At 39.6% G+C, this 20,177-nt stretch overlaps 1 protein-coding gene across 2 annotated transcripts; it reads right to left on the bottom strand.

Annotated features, from left to right (window-relative positions):
• Nucleotides 1-846: 846 nt before the first annotated feature.
• Nucleotides 847-19,402, bottom strand: Coil (coilin). 2 transcript variants are annotated; one of them, XM_005321596.5, is made up of 7 exons: nt 19,117-19,401; nt 10,819-11,926; nt 10,604-10,690; nt 10,294-10,341; nt 8,915-8,984; nt 4,605-4,693; nt 847-1,797 (listed from the first exon to the last, which is right to left on the bottom strand). In XM_005321596.5, exons 1-7 carry the CDS (start codon nt 19,359-19,361, stop codon nt 1,714-1,716), a joined length of 1,731 nt encoding a protein of 576 aa, XP_005321653.1. In that variant the 5' UTR covers nt 19,362-19,401; the 3' UTR covers nt 847-1,713. The 2 variants fall into 2 exon arrangements, with proteins under 2 accessions (XP_005321653.1, XP_040124948.2); XM_040269014.2 differs by lacking the exon at nt 847-1,797 and adding an exon at nt 7,512-7,554 and having other exon boundaries at nt 4,648-4,693; nt 19,117-19,402.
• Between the last annotated feature and the right edge of the window lie 775 nt (nt 19,403-20,177).

Consider the following 20,177-nt stretch of genomic DNA (forward strand, 5'->3'; position numbering starts at 1 on the left):
TGATGATGAAATCTCTGGTTTCAAGTAGTAAAAAACAAGTGTACATTTTACATAGTGTTCCAATACAAACACAACTGTATGTAAATGAAACAAAAATTTCAAAAAGCAAACTTAAATTCTTTGGGTGTGAAGCACTTATTTTTCTAACCTGTCATATTTTATTTCTCCCAAAGCTGGTCAGGAATCCTAAATTGATACCATCAACTTTCTAGTGGACTCTACCCATCACTATAGAGGAAAAAGGCAACTCAAACTGATTAAAATTTGAAAATATACCCTGACATCAGCACTTCTCTTTGATCCAATTAATATTATTTATCTTACTTTGTTTTCCAAACCCTGGAAAGAAATTATATTATGAAGAACCCCACTGCCAAGATCCCACCACTCAGGGTTAAACTCACTCTTTTTAGAGTAATATTTCTTATTACAATCAATAAATACACATTTCAATACACATCCATGTCATGCAAATTTTCATGGAATTTGCATGATCCAGTGGCTCCCAGATGGAGTGAACTTGGATGAACTATGCAACATCAGACTTTTTTTTTTTTTTTAAAGAGAGAGTGAGAGAGGAGAGAGAGAGAGAGAGAAAGAGAGAATTTTTTAATATTTATTTCTTAGTTCTCGGCGGACACAACATCTTTGTTGGTATGTGGTGCTGAGGATCGAACCCGGGCCGCACGCATGCCAGGCGAGCGCGCTACCGCTTGAGCCATATCCCCAGCCAACATCAGACTCTTTGATGAAGGCAAATGTTGTTATGGAAAACTGCAATGTCTTACATTACTTAACCAAGACAGTAATTCGCAATATTCAACTAAACACGACTCAACATGGACATTATGTTCAATATGATTTTATTTAAAAATTTGCAAAGCTGAAGGAGGATCTGATCTTTTGTTAGAAGAAAGCCTTTTTCACAGTATATATTTAGCCATTTTTGCTTTGTATTGAGTAATAACAGAAAAAAAAAGGAAGTTTCTGTTCAAGATCCTCACTCCAACCCACTGAGCAGGTGCCTGGCATCTTGTAGCAAGATAACATGTTCCGTGGTCTTAAGTCCCACAGCAAATCCCCTACCCAAGGTAACACAGTTCTCCTCCAGGCACACTGCTCTTACACAGGGTCCTGAGAATCCTTAATTTTTAAATTAGGAAAATGTGAAAGGATTCTTGAACCCACATTCTGCAACAAACCCAGCTATCTGTTAACTCTTGGCAATTTCAAGTATAACATACTTGAAATTTATAAGATGCTCCATGTTTAATGGAACAACTCAAATGTTAAAAAATTTCAAGCAACATGCTTTAATATTTTAAAATGTTACTCAATGAAACTTATTGAAACAAGATACGCAGCACATTCTTGTACTTGGTATTATAAACTCCTACTGACGATCGCTACTTAATGGTCAAAAAAATAGAAAATGAGAAGAAACCAGACTATTGGGATGTAACAATGTCTGCAGGGAATGTCAAGTTCTAACTTTTGTTAACTGAAATCAACTTGAAGAAAAATCAGGGGGTCTACAAACCACCCATATTATTTTAAATGATGAGGTAGATTTTTTTTTTTCCCCTATGCAGGCAAATGAAGATAACAAAAAATCCAGACTTTCAAATGCTCTTTAAAAAAAAAAAAAAAGTTCAAGTTATAGTCACTTTCACAAAAAAGACATTTATAAACTATGAGGTGGAAAGGTCATCCTCAGACATGTTCTATACTTGAGGTGGTACTTGGAGATTCAAGAATCAGTCTTGGATCAATCAACTCTCTCCAAAAAACCGTGATCTGAGGAAAAATACAAAATAGTTTAAGCACTTCATTTTGAGGTCATATAGGATTTAGTAAGTTAAAAATTTTAAGTAATTCTAGCAGTTTGGGAGGTCAAGGCAGGAGGATCAAGTTCAAAGCCAGCCTTAGCAATGGTGAGGCACTGAGCAACTCAGTGAGATCCTTTCTCTAAATAAAATACAAAATAGGGCTGGGGTGGCTCAGTAATCGAGTGCCCCTGAGTTCAATTCCCAGTACCAAAAAAAAAAAAAAAAAAAGAAAATTTAAGTTAGTCAAGATCCCACCATTCAGGGTTAATCTCATTCTTTGTAGAATAATATTTCTCATTACAAATCAATCAATACACGTTTCAGTACACATCTATGACATGCAAATTAAAACTGACAAGCATCTTCCTTGGTCCAGGGGCTCCCAGACTAGATGAACTTGGACTGGACTATGGACATCAGACTCTTCAATGAAGGCAAATTTCTATTGTGCAGGATGATTGAGAACTGGAATAATTTGAGTCCCAGTAAATTGAGTTTAATTAGGACATAAGAATTCATTTCCCTAAAATGTAGCTTAAGTTTAACATTAAACACATTTCATCTTTTGTTTACAACTGGGGGTTGTAGGGACTGAGAAAATGCAGAGAGGAGTAAGAGGTTACAAGTGCCAGAAGGAATTTCCCCTGTAGACAGGTGGCCTGCAGATTTCTTGGGAGCTAGATGTGGCCAACTGTGTATCACTAGGCTGCCCATGCCCTTCTTGGAAGCTCAGTAGTTCTTAATTCTATGCTGCCTGAAAACAAAAATTTACAAGTAATCACTAACGCAGGGCCACATGGATGTATACTGAGAGCCATCTAGTGTCAAAAACAGTAATGACAGCTGGGATGTGGCTCAGTGGTGGAGCTCTAGCCTAGCATGTGAGGGAGGCACTGGATTCGATTCTCAGTACTGCATATAAATAAATAAATAAAATAAAAGTCCATCAACATCTAAAAAAATTTTTTTTAAAAAAAACCAGTAATTACTGGCTCTGTATTCTACTTCAAGACTTTGTTTAAAAGGGCATAGTGAATGTGGCTCAGTAGTTAAGCATCCCTGGGTTCAATTCCCAGTGCCCCCACTCCCCCCCCAAAAAAAAAATGCATAGTGAAAAATCCTTCAAGGTTCAATTTTCCAATGCAGTTTTCCAGGAATACATTTTAAGAAAAATAAATAAATAAATAAATAAATGAGCTCTTATATTGCAGATAAAGAAGAATAGGGGATTGGACCAAACTGCCAATCCTATCACAACCCTAAAAATGCACTTTGGGACAAAAAAGTATCATCCAGGGGCTGGGGATGTGGCTCAAGCGGTAGCGCACTTGCCTGGCATGCATGCAGCCTGGGTTCGATCCTCAGCACCACATACAAACAAAGATGTTGTGTTGGCCGAAAACTAAAACATAAATATTAAAATTCTCTCTCTCAAAAAAAAAAAAATGCTAGAGGGGCTGAGGTTATGGCTCAGCGGTAGAGCGCTCACTTCACAAACGCGAGACCCTGGGTTCGATCCTCAGCACCACTTTAAAATAAATAAGTAAAATAAACTACAATTAAAAAAATAATAAAAAAAGAATGCTAGAGATGAAAAATACTAACAAATGAATAATGTTTTTTTAAAAAAAAGTATCATCCACCTAAAAAACACAGGAAAATATATAGTTTGGTTAGTGCTTCCACGACTTAATGTTTCAGATGAAATGTGAATTTTCCATAGTGAAACTTCCAGAATAAGATTCACAACATTCCAAATACAAGAGTCTTAAGAAAACATTTTCTTCAGTATAAAAATTCTGGGAGTAAGGAGTGACCGAAAGGGCACAGGATGGAAGCTCCTAGAGGCTGTTCATATTCTATTTCTTCCTTCCTTCCTTCCTTCCTCCCTCCCTCCCTCCCTCCCTTCCTTCCTTCCTTTCTTTCATACTGGGGATTGAACTCAGGGGCACTTGTCCACTGAGCCACATCCCCAGCCCTATTTTGTATTTTATTGAGACAGGGTCTCACTGAGTTGTTTAGTGCCTCGCTGTTGCTGAGGCTGATTTTGAACTCGCAATCCTCCTGCCTCAGCCTCCCAAGGTGCTGGGATTATAAGTGTGTGCCACTGTGCCCAGCTATGTTCTATTTCTTTATCTAAGTCTGATTATGTAGATATGATCATTTGTAAAAATTGTTCAAGCTATACATTTATGTGCACTTTTTATGAATTGTACATGCCATTAAAGTTTTTCTACTGGAATCCCTATATAACTATGCTTGTAAGCAACTCCACATTATCAAACAAAAGTTTGAGTGTCTTATCACATAGGCACTTTGAGGTACATGATGGCACCAACTCAGCACCTGGCACTTGTTACTGACGCTCAACAGCAAAGACTAGCTGCCTCCATGGCCTAGATCCTTTATGGTTTTTGGTTTGTTTTTTTTTTTTTTTTTTTTTGGTACTGGGGATTGAACTCAGGGGCACTCAACCACTGAGCTACATCCCCAGCACTATTTTGTATTTTATTTAGAGACAGGGTCTCATTGAATTGCTTAGCGCCTCACTATTGCTGAGGCTGGCTTTGAACTTACAATCCTTCTGTCTCATCCTTATGAGCCATGGGGATTACAGGCGTGCACCATGGTGCCCTGCCCCTTTATGGTTTTAATATAAGCAATTTGAGAAGCTACAGTGTCACCTTCCATATCCCACATTACCAGTCAAAAGAAAATGACCAAAAAAAAAAAAGAATGACTGACCAAATAAGGCAAGAAGAGAAGCATGCCTACCTTCCTCTCCTGTGTCACAGCATACTCAACTATCTCGGTTCCATTTTCATTGTGATAAACCAAATCAAATTTCCCAGGTTCTTTCAAGGCTGAAACCAGAAGGCAGGGATAAAAGACAATAAGTTATTCCTCAATAATTAAAATATTTCTCTATAGAGAATTTCTATCATTGGGAAAACAGTCACAAATAAATCACCAACTGATACGCAAGTTGGGTGTACAAGAGATCGGGGAGCGCTCCTCACAGACGACCCTTAGAGAACCAGTGCCACAACATGGTCACTTCCTGACCGTTCATCAACCACCTTTCCTTTAAAATGAGCTTGAGGAACTGTGACTGCTAATCTTAGAACTGAACATTGAACCACAAGATGATCCAAAAAGATAATTTATATGTTTCAATAAGGCGAGGTGACATACAATGTTGTTCAGTCCCAGAAATCACATATGCATACTATTTGAAAACAGAGGCAGGTTTCAGGCTCTCACAGTAGTATGGGATTGGGAAAAAAAAAAACCCTGCGAGACAAAACTATCTTATCAATCAACGGGAAAAAATATGGTTGTCTTGAAATTTTTCAAAATTGTCATCAAAACATCAAAGACCCTCACTATATAGAGAAATGAAAATTAGTAAAAATATTTCTGTAGTCCATTTTTATTTCAAACATTAGAAACTAAAAGGTAAAGCACTTTATTTCTTCATAAGAAACTTATCAAGGGCGGTTGGAACGATGCTGCCGTCATGTCATGTAGCTTACGATACAGATGGCACAGCTTTTCCCTGCCTGGCAGACTATCACAGTCCCTTTGAGGTGTGGATCAGCTTTCAACATTTTATTCTCAGAGTTTCTAATGTCAAGATGTGGCTCTGAGCGTTTCCTTTTCACTGTGTGGAATCTTAGTGAAGCTTTCCACTGGTGCCACTGCTGGGACTTTTTATCACAGCCGCCTTCTGTATGTCAGGAAGTTCACAAAAGTGACAGAGTGGACTTCCCCAGTCAGCCACTTCACCTGTGACTCCACTGACGCAGGCGAGGGTGCATCCAGCATTCTCACTTTTGTTTCTCTACTGTGCTTTCATGTTTTTAAAATGTTTTTTAAAAATGTACGTGGTTTTACACTAAGAGACAAAGAGGCAGCACAACCATCTGCCATCTGTACAGAATGTTAGATGTACAGTGAGCAGTCAGTGACAGACTCTGAAAGAAGTGACGTGACTCGTCACTCATCAGGAGGCACATCTGTTATTTACACAGTGATTTGTGGACTGAAGAACTATCAGTACTTAATGCAATTACAGTTAACATACCTAGTATTGTGGGGGACTAATGCTAAATACTTGCCTGGTATTGTTGGGGGACAGACACTACTTAATATTTAACCAAACCATGGTAACTGAAATTCATGTATATCAGAACTATGTAAATTGAGAACGACTTGTATTTTTCTTAAAGAACAGGTAGTTTTTTTGTTTTTGTCTTCCAATACTGGAAATTGAAACTAGGGGTACTCTACCATTGAGCTACATTCCCCGCCCTTTTAATTTTTTTGAGACAGGGTTTTGCTAACTATCTGAAGCTGGCCTCCAACTTGTGATCCTCCTGCCTCAGCTTCCCAAGTTGCTAGGATCGCGTATGCCTCTGTGCCCAGGGGGTTGTTTGGTTTATTTTGTTTTTTGGCATTAGGGATTGAATGCAGAGGCACTTTACCACTGAACTATATCCCTAGCCCTTTTTAATTTTTTATTTGGAGATACTAAGTGGCTTAGAGCCTTGCTAAATTGCTGAGATTACAGGTGTGTGCCACCACACCTAGCAGTAGTCATTTCTTGATGCCCCAAAGAAAAGTGCTAGCCAGGCATGGTGGCACATACCTGTAACCCTAGTGACTCAGGAGGCTGAGGTAGGAGGATCATAAGTTCAAGATCAGTCTGGGCAACTTAGCAAGACACTGTCTAAATATAAAAATTAAAATTAAAAGGGCTGGGAATACCTCAGTGGTACAGTGCTCTTGGATTCAATCTCCAGTATCATATACATATGCACCAAAAAAGAAAAATTGTAATTAGATATTGTCATTGTCAACAACTTGACATGCAGTGATTAGGTTTGTGTCACTGGAATTTGACCATGCACAAACTTCTGTCCATCATTCCTAAGAATAGGGATTTCTATAAATAAAACCTCATCTGGAGAAAGCTAGAGCTGGGCCCCATGGCCTACACCTGTAATCCCAGCAATGCTATAGACTGAGGAAAGAGGATAGCAAATTTTAGGCCAGCCTTGGCAACTTAGCAAGATCCTATCTCAAAATTAAAAATAGCATGCAAAAGGCCAGGCATGGTGGCACACACCTGTAATCCCAGCAGCTTGGGAGGCTGAGACAGGAGGATCTGGAGTTCAAAGCCAACCTCAGCAATGGTAAGGTACTAAGCAACTCAGTGAGAACCTGTCTCTAAATAAAATACAAAATAGGGCTGGGAACATGACTCGGTGGTTGGGTGCCCCTGAATTCAATTCCTAGTACCAATAAATAAATAGATAGATAGATAGATAGATAGATAGATAGCAAGCACAAATATAACAACAAATCCCATCACTATGTACAACTAAAACGCGCCACTAAAAATATGGAAAAAACCGGGCATGGTGGCGTAGGCCAGTAATCCCAGCAGCTCAGGAGACGGACGAAGATGAATCACAAGTTCAAGACCAACTTTAGCAAGATCCTATGTCAAAAAAAAAAAAGCCTCAGGGGTGGAGTGCCCCTGGGTTCAGTTCCTAGTACTGGGAGGAAGGAGTGGGAGAAAGAAAGATTCAAAAGTTCAATAGACAGAAATCAGTCAAAAGAGTTTTTCAATAAAATCCTTTTGTGATATTAAGTAAATGTTTAGATATAACTTACACTGGCTTTCCAGCTGTCATTGTCATCATCGTCATCTTCTTTTCTTGGGGGGGAGGGGTATTAGTTAGGTATACGGAATATTGATCCCAGTGATGCTCTATCACTGAGCTATATCCCCAGCCCTTTTTACTATTATTATTATTTTTTGGTGATGACTTTTAAATTTTTTATCACTTTTTTTCCAACCAGGGATTGAACACAGGGGCACTTGACCACTGAGCCACATCCCAAGCCTGACTTTGGATTTTATTTTGAGACAAGGTCTCCCTGAGTTGCTCAGCCTTGCTCTTGCTGAGGCTGGCTTTGAACTCGAAATCCCAAGTGGCTGGGATTACAGTTATATGCCACCATGCTCGGTGGAATTTTTAGTCTTTCATTCACTGACTTGTATAAGGAAAAAAAAGAAGGAAAAAATTAATTGCTTTAGAGTCTGCTAAAGAGAAAGTCAACTCCCCTGCTCTCTGGTTAGGGACCCCTGCAACATATTTTAAGTTAAGGTCCTTGTGATAAAAGCTGTCTTATCCAGAACAACAGGTAGGATTAATCAGGACAAAGCAGGGAACCAGTGACAATAATGTGCAAATACTCAACTAAGACATGCAAGACCCTGGGTTTGATTCCCAGCACCACCAAAAAAATAAAATGTGAGAGTATACGTATATACACACATTGTAGACATTTTATTTTGCCAATCTTTTTGAAAGACAGCTAAGTAGGTCTTAAGTTTACTAAATAGAGATGTCTGTCTTTCTTTTATAAACCATACCCCTAATATATTGTCTATAAGTTCCAATTTTGGGATTTTCTTTCTTTTTAGATTTTATTTTTTTATTCATTCATTTATTTGTTTGTTTATATGTGGTGCTGAGATTGGAACCCAGTGCCTCACTCATGCTAGGCAAGAGCTCGACCACTGAACCACAATCCCAGCCCAGGATTTTCTTTTTAAAGTGATGTAAGAATGCAAAACTTTGCAAGGCAACTAAGGACAGAACCTTCTTAGACTTTTACCAAAGTCTTCCCAATCTTTTATAGCTGACCCACTCATATATAATTTAATTGCATTTTTTTTAGTAATACTCCTGAGTCAGCATTCAATTGTTTCCTAAAAATAACTGTTTTTGAAATCAGTTTTCACCAGCTCATATAATCCTTTATGAAGTCACACAAATACAATAAGAACAAGTAGCCCACCAGCTTTGAGAACCAATCCAATATATCTTAGTAGACACAATCCAAGGATTAGGTGTGCAGGTGTGGGGTGTGGACAGAGTGGTGAACACAGCCAGTTACAGGTGCTAGGTTAAGTTGAGAAAGAGAACATCTCTGTATATTAATGCTATTCAGAAGCCATTGTAGATATGAAGAGTCTAAATTTTCAAATTCTTTTCCAAAAGACTCACCAGGTAAGGATGAGAGAATTTCTATATCTACTTGCTGGGTCTCTGGATTGTGGCTTAATATTTTTCCTTCCTTTCAAAAATAAAAGTCCAAGTCAAAAATCAACATATAAAACACTGTGAAAATACTATAAACCACTGAATTGTAGACTTTAAAATGGTTAAAAAAGCAAGTTTTATGTGTTTGAATTCTATTTCAATAAAAAGCATTAAAAATAAATCAACACGTAGGGGAAATAAGAACAGCAGATTTATAATCATTTATCTGAATATACTGAAATATATTCAGAGGCAAAATAGATACATTTTAATCATAAATGGTAGACATCTACAGAACTTAAAGGCCAAGAATACACTAGGTCATCAAAAGTCACTAAATAAGAGAAATGAAGAAAAATAAGCTAGGATGATGTACTCAGGTGGGACTGGCTATCACAGCCTTTAATAGGAGAGGCCACCCATACCCCAGTGGTGCGGCTCCCATTTCTGATGCTGTCAGGGCCATCCTAAGGGCTGAGTATAGTCCCTTAAGGCTGAAACAGGAAGGTACTTTCTTACTGGTAAGTTTATAATTTCCTTCCTCCAAGGTCCCTCAGATTTGGGAGCTGGTTTTCAAATGCATCAAGAGGAGGCATTACCCTATGGTTGCTGGTGGGCAATGAGACAATGGGTGGTCTTTGGGGACACACAGGAAGGCCAACTAATCGGTTCCTCCTGCACCTACCCAGGCTTTCTGAGTATAGACAACAGGTACTTCTAAAAACCAGGTTCAGTGGGGGTAAAGGGCCTTGAGAGACTATTTTCTTTGGAATAGAATTAAATAAATCAACTGATCAAGTTAGAAAACAGCACTTAAGATGAATGCAAAAATATAGGATTCATCTTTTTTTTTTTTTTTTTTTTGTACCAGAGATTTAACCCAAGGGCACTTAGCCACTGAGCCACATCCCTAGCCCTTTTTTTTATATTTTATTTAGAGACAGGGTTTTGCTGAATTGCTTAGGGCCTCACTGAGTTGCCAAGGCTAGGTTTAAAATCGAGATCCTCCTGCCTCAGCTGCCCAAGCCACTGGGATTACAAGCGTGTGCCACCACTCCCAACAACAGTGATGATTTTAAAAAGTTTACACTTTTGATAAGTAATTTAATCTTCTACTTTATGACTTTAATGAAAAAAAAAAGAACTATTTTTTCCAAGCAAGTAGTATTAAATATAACTTTAATCTTAATAGTATACTGACAACTTTGTCTCACTATGTTGCCTATGCTGGCCCTGAACTCTTGGCTAAAGCTATTTCTGCCTTAGCCTCCTGAGCAGATGGGACCACAGGCACACGCTAACATGTCCAGCTGAATTAATTATTTTTAAATAAACAAGCTTACCTTGTAGTCAGAGACATCAGGAGAGTAATCAGATGTTAGTTCCAAAAGCTAAAAAAGAAGAAAAAAACCTAGAGTACACAAACCCTCTCTCTTATCCCCATGGCTCCTCTGTCTTACCAACCTGCCCCTGGACGAAAACATGCAGTGCCCACCCTCACCAGTCTGAGGCCCCATCCATGAAACTTTGGTCACACTGGTGTTCCAGGGAAAAGGGTTTTTATAAATATTATTCAACATGACTTGCTATATAAGTTTATTTGGAAGGGGAGCTAACCTTTTTTGTTGTAATTGTTGCTGTTTTAAAATATACCTTAAATGCAATCTTCTCTCCGACTTGAGGAGCAGCTGCTAACAGTGGTAATAGACTATAGTCCTTCTTGTGTATTGCTACTGGATTCTGAAAAACAGCATTAGTCACGTGACTTCATTACTGGTGAGAAAATGGGAACCCATGACATGGAGTCCATGTGACATGACTACTTTCTCCATGGAGAAAGTAGTCAACTCATAATAAACAATACTTACCTGGATAATAGTAGATGAATTTGTTACTATCTCATTTAATTGCTGCTGCTTCTGATATTCAGTGCTAGTATTTAAAACACAGGAAACAGCGTGCCCTCGTCCTCGACCTCTCCCTCGCATGCCCCGACCTCTTGTTCCCTTCCAAGAAAGAAGGTCCTCTCCTCTCCCCCATCCTCTTCCTAAACTGGTGGGGAGAGACACACTGGGAAGAGGACCAGGAGCCTGTTTGCTAGTATTTGATTCCCAAAATTTCCACCCTATGGAACTTGGAGTCTGTACTGTCAGCCCTGGACCTGGACAGCCCCTTCCTGAAAAGAGGCCTACTGTCTTTAGGAAATCTGTAGCATACTCCGGAGTGCTCTTGGACACAATGTGCTGCTCCTCTGAATCTGAAGCGGAATCTGAACTAGAAGATGAGGCTCTGATCTTGCCTTTGCTGGTGGTAACGGCAGCTTTTGCAACCAGTTTGTTTACAACTGTATTTTTTGTAAAGGGTCCTTCTTTTGATAAGTCAGTTGATAGTTTTTCTGAAGAATTTCTAACCTCCAATGTGACATTGCTGATATCATCACTGTTCGAATCCGGACTAGAACTAGACTCAGACTCCGAGGAGGAATTGGGGCTATCTTTTGAACTTGTGACTCCCCCACCTTTTCTTCTGACTTTCACAAGACTGTTTTTAGCAGAACCTTTCTGAGGAGTATACTTCTGGGTGATCCCCTCTTTTGACATCTGTGCTTTAGGACACTTGGAATTCTTGGTCTGTTTTTTATTTTCATATTTCTCCTTTTTCTTTGGTGTTCTCTTTTTGGTGTCTTCTTCCTCCTCATCCACTGGGCAACATGTTGCTTTATTTTTTCTCTTGCCTTTTTTCCTCCCAGTCTGTTCTGTGACAGCTTTTGGTTCCAGATCCACAACCTTCTCATTAATATTATTGTTGTCTTGCTTCTTCCACTGCTTCTTTGAATATCTACAACCTAGTTCTGATTCTTCATCCTCCTCCAACTTATAAGCCCGCTTCTTTGCTTTTCTAGATGGTAAAGGAATATCATCTCCATTACTGACTACTACAGAAGTCTCAGAAATTTCTCTCTCTTCTAACTTAACTCTGTCAAAAAAAAAAAAACAAACAAGAGAGAAAGCTTGAGTGAGCAATTCATAAGTATGTCTCCAGGATGTAGCTATACACTGAGATGATTCTGCAAATGGTTACTACCAGCAATGAAAAACTGTCATGTCACTAAGGAAAACAAAGGCTCTTTTTGACAAAATGGCCCATATAGCATGACTTATGGTCAACTTTCATAGGCCAGTTTTACTTACTGAATACCGTGTCTCAAATATTTTCTACACATTTTCTCTGATCAAAAACCACAAGAAAGTAGATTTTTTCATTTTTGTTTTTTTTTTACAAGCCACAAAATTATAGTTCAGACAGGTAAGTTACTCGAGATCCCCAGCTGATAAGTAGCAGGAAAGCAATTCAAACCTGTCTAGCTCCAAAACTCATTATCTTTCACTACATGTATGTTACCTATCCTAAAAGGTAATAGTTACTAACTTATCCATTTCTGTTTTGGAATGTGTTGCTTTTTAAAAAATGAAATTTTATTTTTAATAGCCAAAATATGGAATCAACCTAGGTGCCCATCAACAGATAAGTGGATTAGGAAGATGTGATATGTGTGTGCAGTGCAATATTGACCAGTCATAAAAGGAATGCAATTCTTTCATTTGCAGCAACATGAATGGAACTAGAGGACATTCTGTTAGTTAAAATAATGCAGCTGCAGAAAGAAAAATACTATATACTCTCACATTTGGAAGCTAAAAATTTGATTTCAAAGAAATAAAAAATATAATAGTGATTATCAGATCCCGGGAAGAGTGTTCTACAGTACCATAGGATAACTATGGTTGACAACAATTAACAAATATTCCCAAATAGCTAGTAGAGAGAATTTTGAATGTTCCCAACACAAAGAAATGACATATGCCTGAAGTAACAGATATGCCAGTGACCCTCATCAAATTATTACACATTGTATACATGTACTGCAATATCATTGTTCCCTATAAATATGTACAATAACTGACAATTAAAAATAAATATATACTTAAAAATAATAAGTAGTAACATGAGATTTGATTATCATTTTTTGTTTAAACTTAGGGAAATACTACACAATTTATGTTCTCTAGAATAGTGTCAGATGCCCATAAAATTGCATGACAGTTTGTGATGGTTAATTTTATGTGTCAACTTGCCTGAGGTATGGGTGCCCAGACATTTATTTAAGCATTATTTTTTGTCCATGCATGTCTATGAGAGTGTTTCTGGGTGAAATTAACGTTTAAATTGTAAGACTATGTAAACTGCTTTTCCACATGTGGGTTGGCCTCATCCAATCCACTAATTGCCAAAAGAGAACAAAAGGGCCATAGAGAATTTGCTTTCTGTCTGACCCTTCAAGCTGGGATATCAGTCTTCTCCGGCCTTCAGAGTCAGACTTAGATTAGAATCACACGACTGACCCTCTGGTCGCCAGCTTACTGACTACAGATCTTGAGATTTCTCAGCTTCCACAACTGTGTAAGTTAATTCCTTATATTAAATCATGTGTTTTTCCTATTGGTTTTGGGGAAGAAGCCCTCTCCAAACAGGCACAGCAGCAAAGCAAGGCCAGATCTGTGTGTACACGCATGACTGTCAGACAACATGATGCCTTCAATAACCATGTACATATGCATTCACCAGACAAAGGAAAGGTGGTGCGGCACACTCGGGTTGCATGTGCAACCCTGTGGTAACAGCTCTGTGGTAACTTCTTTATGATCTTATAGTACAGAATACCCACGCAAAATATATTTTTCCATATAGGGGAGACAAAGGGGATAATATGCAATGAGAGGCAAGGAGGAGAGGAAGTCCTGCTGCAATGGAAACTTGGCCTTTGGATGTGAATCTGCTGAGTCTGTGCTGGCACAAAATAAACACTGCTTCCTGTGGAACACTGATGCCCTGTCTCTCTGTGCACAAATCCTGCAACAGTTTTGTTTTTCTGGAGAACCTGGACTAATAGACACTGCATCCAAAATTATTTCATTATAGAATAGCAATTTTCCCCAATGAACTGGCAATAGCTAATCCTGAGTGAACAGGGAAAGATACAGTCATATTTGAAAATAAAGTAATAAAAAAATAATTGGTTATGGTTAGGGTTAATTGGTGAATAAGGGCATATGTATAAGCATTCTTTATTTTTTTAGAAATATCTTTTAGTTGTAGATGGACACAATACCTTTATTTATTTGTCTTTATGTGGTGTCGAGAATCGAACCCAGGGCCTCACACATGCTAGGCAAGCACTCTACCACCAAGCCATAACCCCAGCCCGAATTCCTTAATTTTTTTAAAGCCCAATAATCTTGTTGATTTACCTCCTCAAAGCAGTAGATGAGAAAAATCCTCAATTATTTTTCAACAAACAACTATTTAGAAATCCACAAATCAAGATAAAATAATAGCTACCGAGCAGGAGAAAATAAAGACAGAAATAAAACTCTGAATGACCAGGGATTTATATTATAAAAACATATCCTCGGCCTGGGGATGTGGCTCAAGCGGTCATGCGCTCGCCTGGCATGCGTGCGGCCCAGGTTCGATCCTCAGCACCACATACAAACAAAGATGTTGTCCGCCGAAAACTAAAAACTAAATAAATAAATAAATATTAAAAATTCTCTCTCACACTCTCTTAAAAAAAAATTAGTTCCCTTCCTTTCCTTTAAAAAAAATAAAAATAAAAACATATCCTCTCTATTCCCTTCTAAAGGCCTCAATATTTAACAGCAAAGAAGTCATTCTTAACTGGCACAATCTAGTGTGGCATCCTGTGAATCTAACATTGAATAAGTTTCAGAATATCAGATTTTTTTCCTTGACATTATTTATTAATTTGTTAACTTTTAGCAATGCTATGATTCAAGCTTCAATTGTGAGATGACTAATTAGGATCAAACTCTTCCCCAAACTTCAAATAGCTACTCAACTTCCTGCTCGGACATTGTAGTTTATTAAGTCCCTACATACAAGACAGCAAAAGCTGCACCCAGTTTAGGCAGCATTCATACTTTTCCCTGGAGCTGGTAACACCATCATGCTTTCTAAAGCATCACCTCACCCATTTTTTTGTTTTGTTTTGTTTGTGGTCCTGGGAACAGAACCCAGGGCTTTGTGCATGCTAGACAAGGTTTCTTCCACTGAGTTACATACCCGACCCTTATTCCTCCTTAAGACACTGCATGTATCTGACTGAAAAGTATGACTTATGATTACTGCAGCCTCACTAGCTACTGTTCCCCACAAAGAACAAATATGAACAGAGTGAGGCAAAATGTCACCCAGGGAACAAGAAATGGTGTCCTTAAGTCTGTTTGATTGCCATTTTTTTTCTTTTCTTTTTTTTTTTAGTACCAGGGATTAAACCCATAGGTGCTTAACCCCTGAGCTATATCTCCAGCCCTTTTTTATAGAGTATTTGGAGACAGGGTCTCACTGAGTTGCTTAGGGCTTCACTAAATTGCTGAGGCTGGCTTTGAACTAGGGATTCTCCTGCCTTAGCCTCTCAAGCTACTGGGATTATAGGCATGTGCCACTGCCCTCAAATTACAGGGGGTATGCTTGTTTTAGTAATGTTCATTTCTCTATATGAACTATAGACAACAAATGGAGCTGTCTTCTACAAACAAAAAGTGAATGCAATTGTTCTTTTATAAACTGAAGTGAATTACCTGGGTAATTAATTAGCAATGACAGAAATTTGATTTCAAGGAACTTCTAAAACATATCCTTTATTTTTTATTCAAACTCTTTGCAGGGAAAAATGGGTGGTATTATCAAAATGCAAATACTCCCTTTTATATTTGTAATTTTGCTTCTAGGATTTTATTATACAGAAATATAGACATGCCCATCTGCCCCACCTGACACCTACTTTCTTATACTGTCATCCTACCAAGGTCAAAATGATTGCCTGGGTTAAAAATCCTCTTTCTGCCACTGTAATTAATTTTTAAAAAACCATTACCTCCGCCCTTCTCATCTATAAAAATGAGGATAATGATAATAATTATAGTACTCAAATGAACTATATATCTAAAGCATGCCTGGCTCAAAACAAGTGCTATCCATGTTAGTTCTAATTTTCATTAATACATTAATACAATGAACGCTGAAGGAGATGTTGGTGGATTTTTGATGAACTTGTCTCATCAACCGAACATGAAATTCAACAAGGAAGGTGAAATAGGAAAGCTTCACTCCTTTGGATCCCACCAGTTCCCTGCAGCCTCCCTCCTGTCTTGCAGCTGGTGGCAGCAGCCACATTGCCACCTCAGACAGGTAAAAAGTTACCTGACCAAAAGCACAAAGTTTGTGAGTCACAGATGCTTTAGAGAGGTTTGACTTTGTACTGACTACAGGAATATGAAATGAGAACCCACCTCTAACATTTGATCAAATACTGTAGGCATTTGAAAGAGTGAGAGAGGGGGGAGTGAGAGAGGAGGGAGTGCACTTTATTTCCTCACAGGATGACTTCAACTGAAAACTCTCTTCTACCTGGTCACTGTCCAAACCAGTTGCTGCAACCAAACCTCTGTGAAACCCTCTTCGGGGGCTGTTATGAGCTCAACTGTGGCCCCTTAAAGTTCATATGTAGAAGCCCTAAGTCCCAGTACCTCTTGTGACTGTATGAGGAGACAGAGCTTTTAAAGAGGTGATTAGGTCAAGATGAGGCCATTAGGGTGGATCCTGATTCAATCTTGACTGGTGTCCTTAGAGGAAATTTGGACAAAGAAAAACACCTGGATTGCACACAGAGAAAAGCCCATGTAAGGACATAGGGAGAAGGATGCCTTCCACAAACTAATGAGAGGCCTCAGAAGAAACCAAATCTGCAATATTATGAGAAATCATTGTCGCTGAAGCCATCCATCTGCAGTATTTTGTTATAGCAGCCCTGGCAAACTAACACAGGGGTCTCCAAGCAAGGAGCACTTCCTCTTCTCATGGGACCTAAAGACCAACTTCAGGAGCTCACTGTCAACAGTCTGGGTGCAGATGTCCAGTCAGATTCCTGGGGTTTAAGAGAATGAATTATGAGGAAAAGACAATGGCACAGAGGGGCCTCAAAGATTATTTCTCAGGATTCTCACAACCTGGCTCTACCTTTCCTCATGAGACTTTTCAATTCCCCAGCACCTCCAACAGAATTCTTCTGATCAGCAGGGGCTTGTCTCCTCTGATTCTTTTTTTTTTGCCTCTACAACTGCACTTTAGCCACCTAACATGTGCCCAAACTTCAAGGTACTGCTCAATTCCCTGACCACTTTTGTTCCAGGATCTCTCTCCTTTTTGTGGGGGCAGGTGGCAGTACTGGGGATGAAACCCAAGTGCTCTACCACAACTATAGCCCCAGACTTCTTAATTTTTATAAAATTTGAAACAGGATACTGCTAAATACCAGACTGGCTCAATTTCTCAGTCCTCCTATCTCAGCCTCCCAAGTAGCTGGGATTATGGGAATGTGCCATTGCACCTGGCTTGATCTCTTTTCTCAATCATCTTCTGTACTTAGCAGTATAAGTTGATCAAACTATTCAATCTAACTGACTGCACCACACAAGATGATAGTATTCAGAAGCATAAAGCTACGTATTTGGGTGTACTTCAACAATATTAGGTAACTGACAACAGAGAATATGTTTCTTTTGTAGCTCTGAAAAAAAAGTGAATTTGTCAGGGGAAGACAATGATTCAGGGAGCATGAAACAAAACATTCCCAAATTTAGTTTTCTCCTACAGGATTGTCCCTATTTATCATTGAAGCCAGCTACAGAAGTCCGTCCCCCTCTCCCCCCAAGTGCTGGTTATTTGACCCAGGGCTTTGCACATACTAGGCAAGTGCTCTACCACTGAAATGTTGTTATCAGCCCCTGCAGAGGATTTCTCATCCTATGCATTTGGGCATTTGAGGCATTTAGAAGGAATCTGCCTGCCACTGTGCTCTAATTATTACTTATAACAACTTTCACCATTGTGAACTTCATTGACATTGTGAACTTCATTATAAACAGCGTAATTCCTAGATGATTCATTAAGTGAAGTATAACTGTACTTAGCTAGCAGTCATAAGTTATTAATTCATTAGGCAGGGGACAGTTGGGAAAGTAAACTTAATAGGAGGGGATACAGTCCTTACAACCGTAATATTTAATCGGTCCCTAAATTTCAGAGCAAATGGAGGCCTATTACAGTCAATAAAAAGAGAAAAGAACATTTTTTTTTAATTTGGGCTATTTCAAATTGTCATTTGAAACAGCTGAACATTGTTAATAGTCATAGCATTCCTGATTTAAGAGAGACTCAAAGATACAGTCATTATTCCAAATTAAATTCCCTGATGTTCTGAAGAAATCTTGTGAATCTGGGAAATTAATTTTCAACAACAAAAGGCAAGCAACAGGATGTAGCCTGGCTCCCAACTCCGAAATTCACTGTAGCTTAGGCTTAATGAGGTGGTGGTGACAAATCAGTCCAAGATGAGAATCTGAACTGGAATGATCACATCTCACTATCTGACTGAGACAACGAGGTATTGGCAATTCATACTACAACTGCCCCTGGATACTCACCTACCATTTTCTAAAATTTCCAAAAGCATATTTTAAATTATTCTTGTGTGTCCTGATGCACAAAGAGAAGGATCCAAACACCTATTTGGGTGAACCCAAAACGCCTAGTGAGACACAGAATGTCGCCCACCAGAAGTCTCAGCGGATACTGCACAGGAACTAAAGTGGGACAACCGGAGGGTTAGGAAGAAAACAGGACTGTTGTCTCCGTCTGGTCTCCGGGCAGATGACCCTGGGAGTATGTCAAGGAAAGCCAGGCTCCCAGACATTTGCCACCATGTGCACGGAACACAGTGCCTGGCTGGGTGCAGGTTCCCTAAATCAAGGCTGGAAGAAGCACCTGCCCTATTCAGGAGCATGAGAGCTGCTCCAAGTTTGGTTCACCTGAAAATCAGAAGCTCCCGGAGAACGACACTAGTTAGGATGCAGATTCCTCAGCCCCAGCCTTGACTAGACCAGTCTGGATCTCCGGGGTTCCCACATTTGCATTTTTTTTTTCGCCCAGTCTCACCCTAACCCGGCCGGAGGCGACCCCGGCGTGCGCAGGCGCGTCCCCGGCCAGCCGCCCGCCCCGCCGCCGTCTCCCCGCGCCGCGCGCACCTGAGGCAATCGTTGTCCCTCACCAAGCGCGCGCTCTCGGCCGGGGGCAAGAGCCCCCCCTCCAGGTAGAGACCTAGAAGGGCCCCAGAACTGAAGCCGAATCGCTGGCGGATGAGACTGATGAGATCCGTGACGACTCGGCATCTGTTTAGGTCGACCAGAAGCCAGAAGACCGTGCAATGCGGGGTAGCTGGAGGAGGGTAATCAAATTGAAGCCGTAGCCTAACCGTCTCGGAGGCTGCCATCTTGCTCGTGCTCAACGGAAGCCCAGAGAGACCACAGGGCTACCGAGAGGCGTGCTCGGACGGCCCGCCCCCCGCACTACCCGGGGGCGCTAGCGTGTGCCACCTATGGGTGGCACATGGCTATTACAGGTTTCGTGAGAACCCGGAAGGTGTTTGATTCTATTCAGATTTGTTCATGACAAGGGTTAGGGATAAGTGCATGAAATGTCTCTATTCCTTTCCTGCCCAGCATTGTGTAGGGTCCGAATTTAGGCAAGTGGCTGGTGAGAAATTTCTAAGATATTCGCTCATATGTGTAAAAGAAGTTTGGTTGTTTTTTTTTAAAACACTTCCTCTGAGCAATTCTTCATGGAGTTGAAAAATATGTAATTCCTAATGTATTGTCAATATTGATATTTTAAAATAAACCATTAATCACTCTTCTCTATACAGCCAACGGAATATCTTTTATATCAGGGATTGAATCCAGGGGTGCTTAAGCACTGAGCGACATCCCCAGTCCTTTTTAATATTTTATTAAAGACAGGGTCAGGCTGAGTTGCTTAGGGCTTAAGCTAAATTGCAGAAGCTGGCTTTGAACTCATGATCCTCCTGCCTCAGCCTCCCTCCCAAGTAGCTGGGATTATAAGCATGCACCACCGCGCCTGGCTCCAATGGACTATAATTACCGTACCCATTTGATATCTTCCACCATTCATATTATCAAATAGAGTAAATCCTTTACTTCTAGTAAGTAAATCAGAAATTTTATATCATTTATTTCTTGAACTAGAATTTCCACGTCTCTCACATATAATTTTTGTTTAATTTTCATCA

The sequence above is a fragment of the Ictidomys tridecemlineatus genome, chromosome 3, assembly GCF_052094955.1.
Source record: "Ictidomys tridecemlineatus isolate mIctTri1 chromosome 3, mIctTri1.hap1, whole genome shotgun sequence".
Classification (NCBI taxonomy): Eukaryota; Metazoa; Chordata; class Mammalia; order Rodentia; family Sciuridae; genus Ictidomys; species Ictidomys tridecemlineatus.

Coding starts and splice junctions, on each gene's coding strand:
- Coil (XM_005321596.5), bottom strand. CDS start 19,361: ATGGCAGCCTCCGAGACGGTTAGGCTACGGCTTCAATTTGATTACCCT. Junction 10,691..10,818: donor ATTCATCTACTATTATCCAG/GTAAGTATTGTT, acceptor GCTGTTTTTCAG/AATCCAGTAGCAATACACAA. Junction 8,985..10,293: donor CTGATGTCTCTGACTACAAG/GTAAGCTTGTTT, acceptor TATTTTTGAAAG/GAAGGAAAAATATTAAGCCA.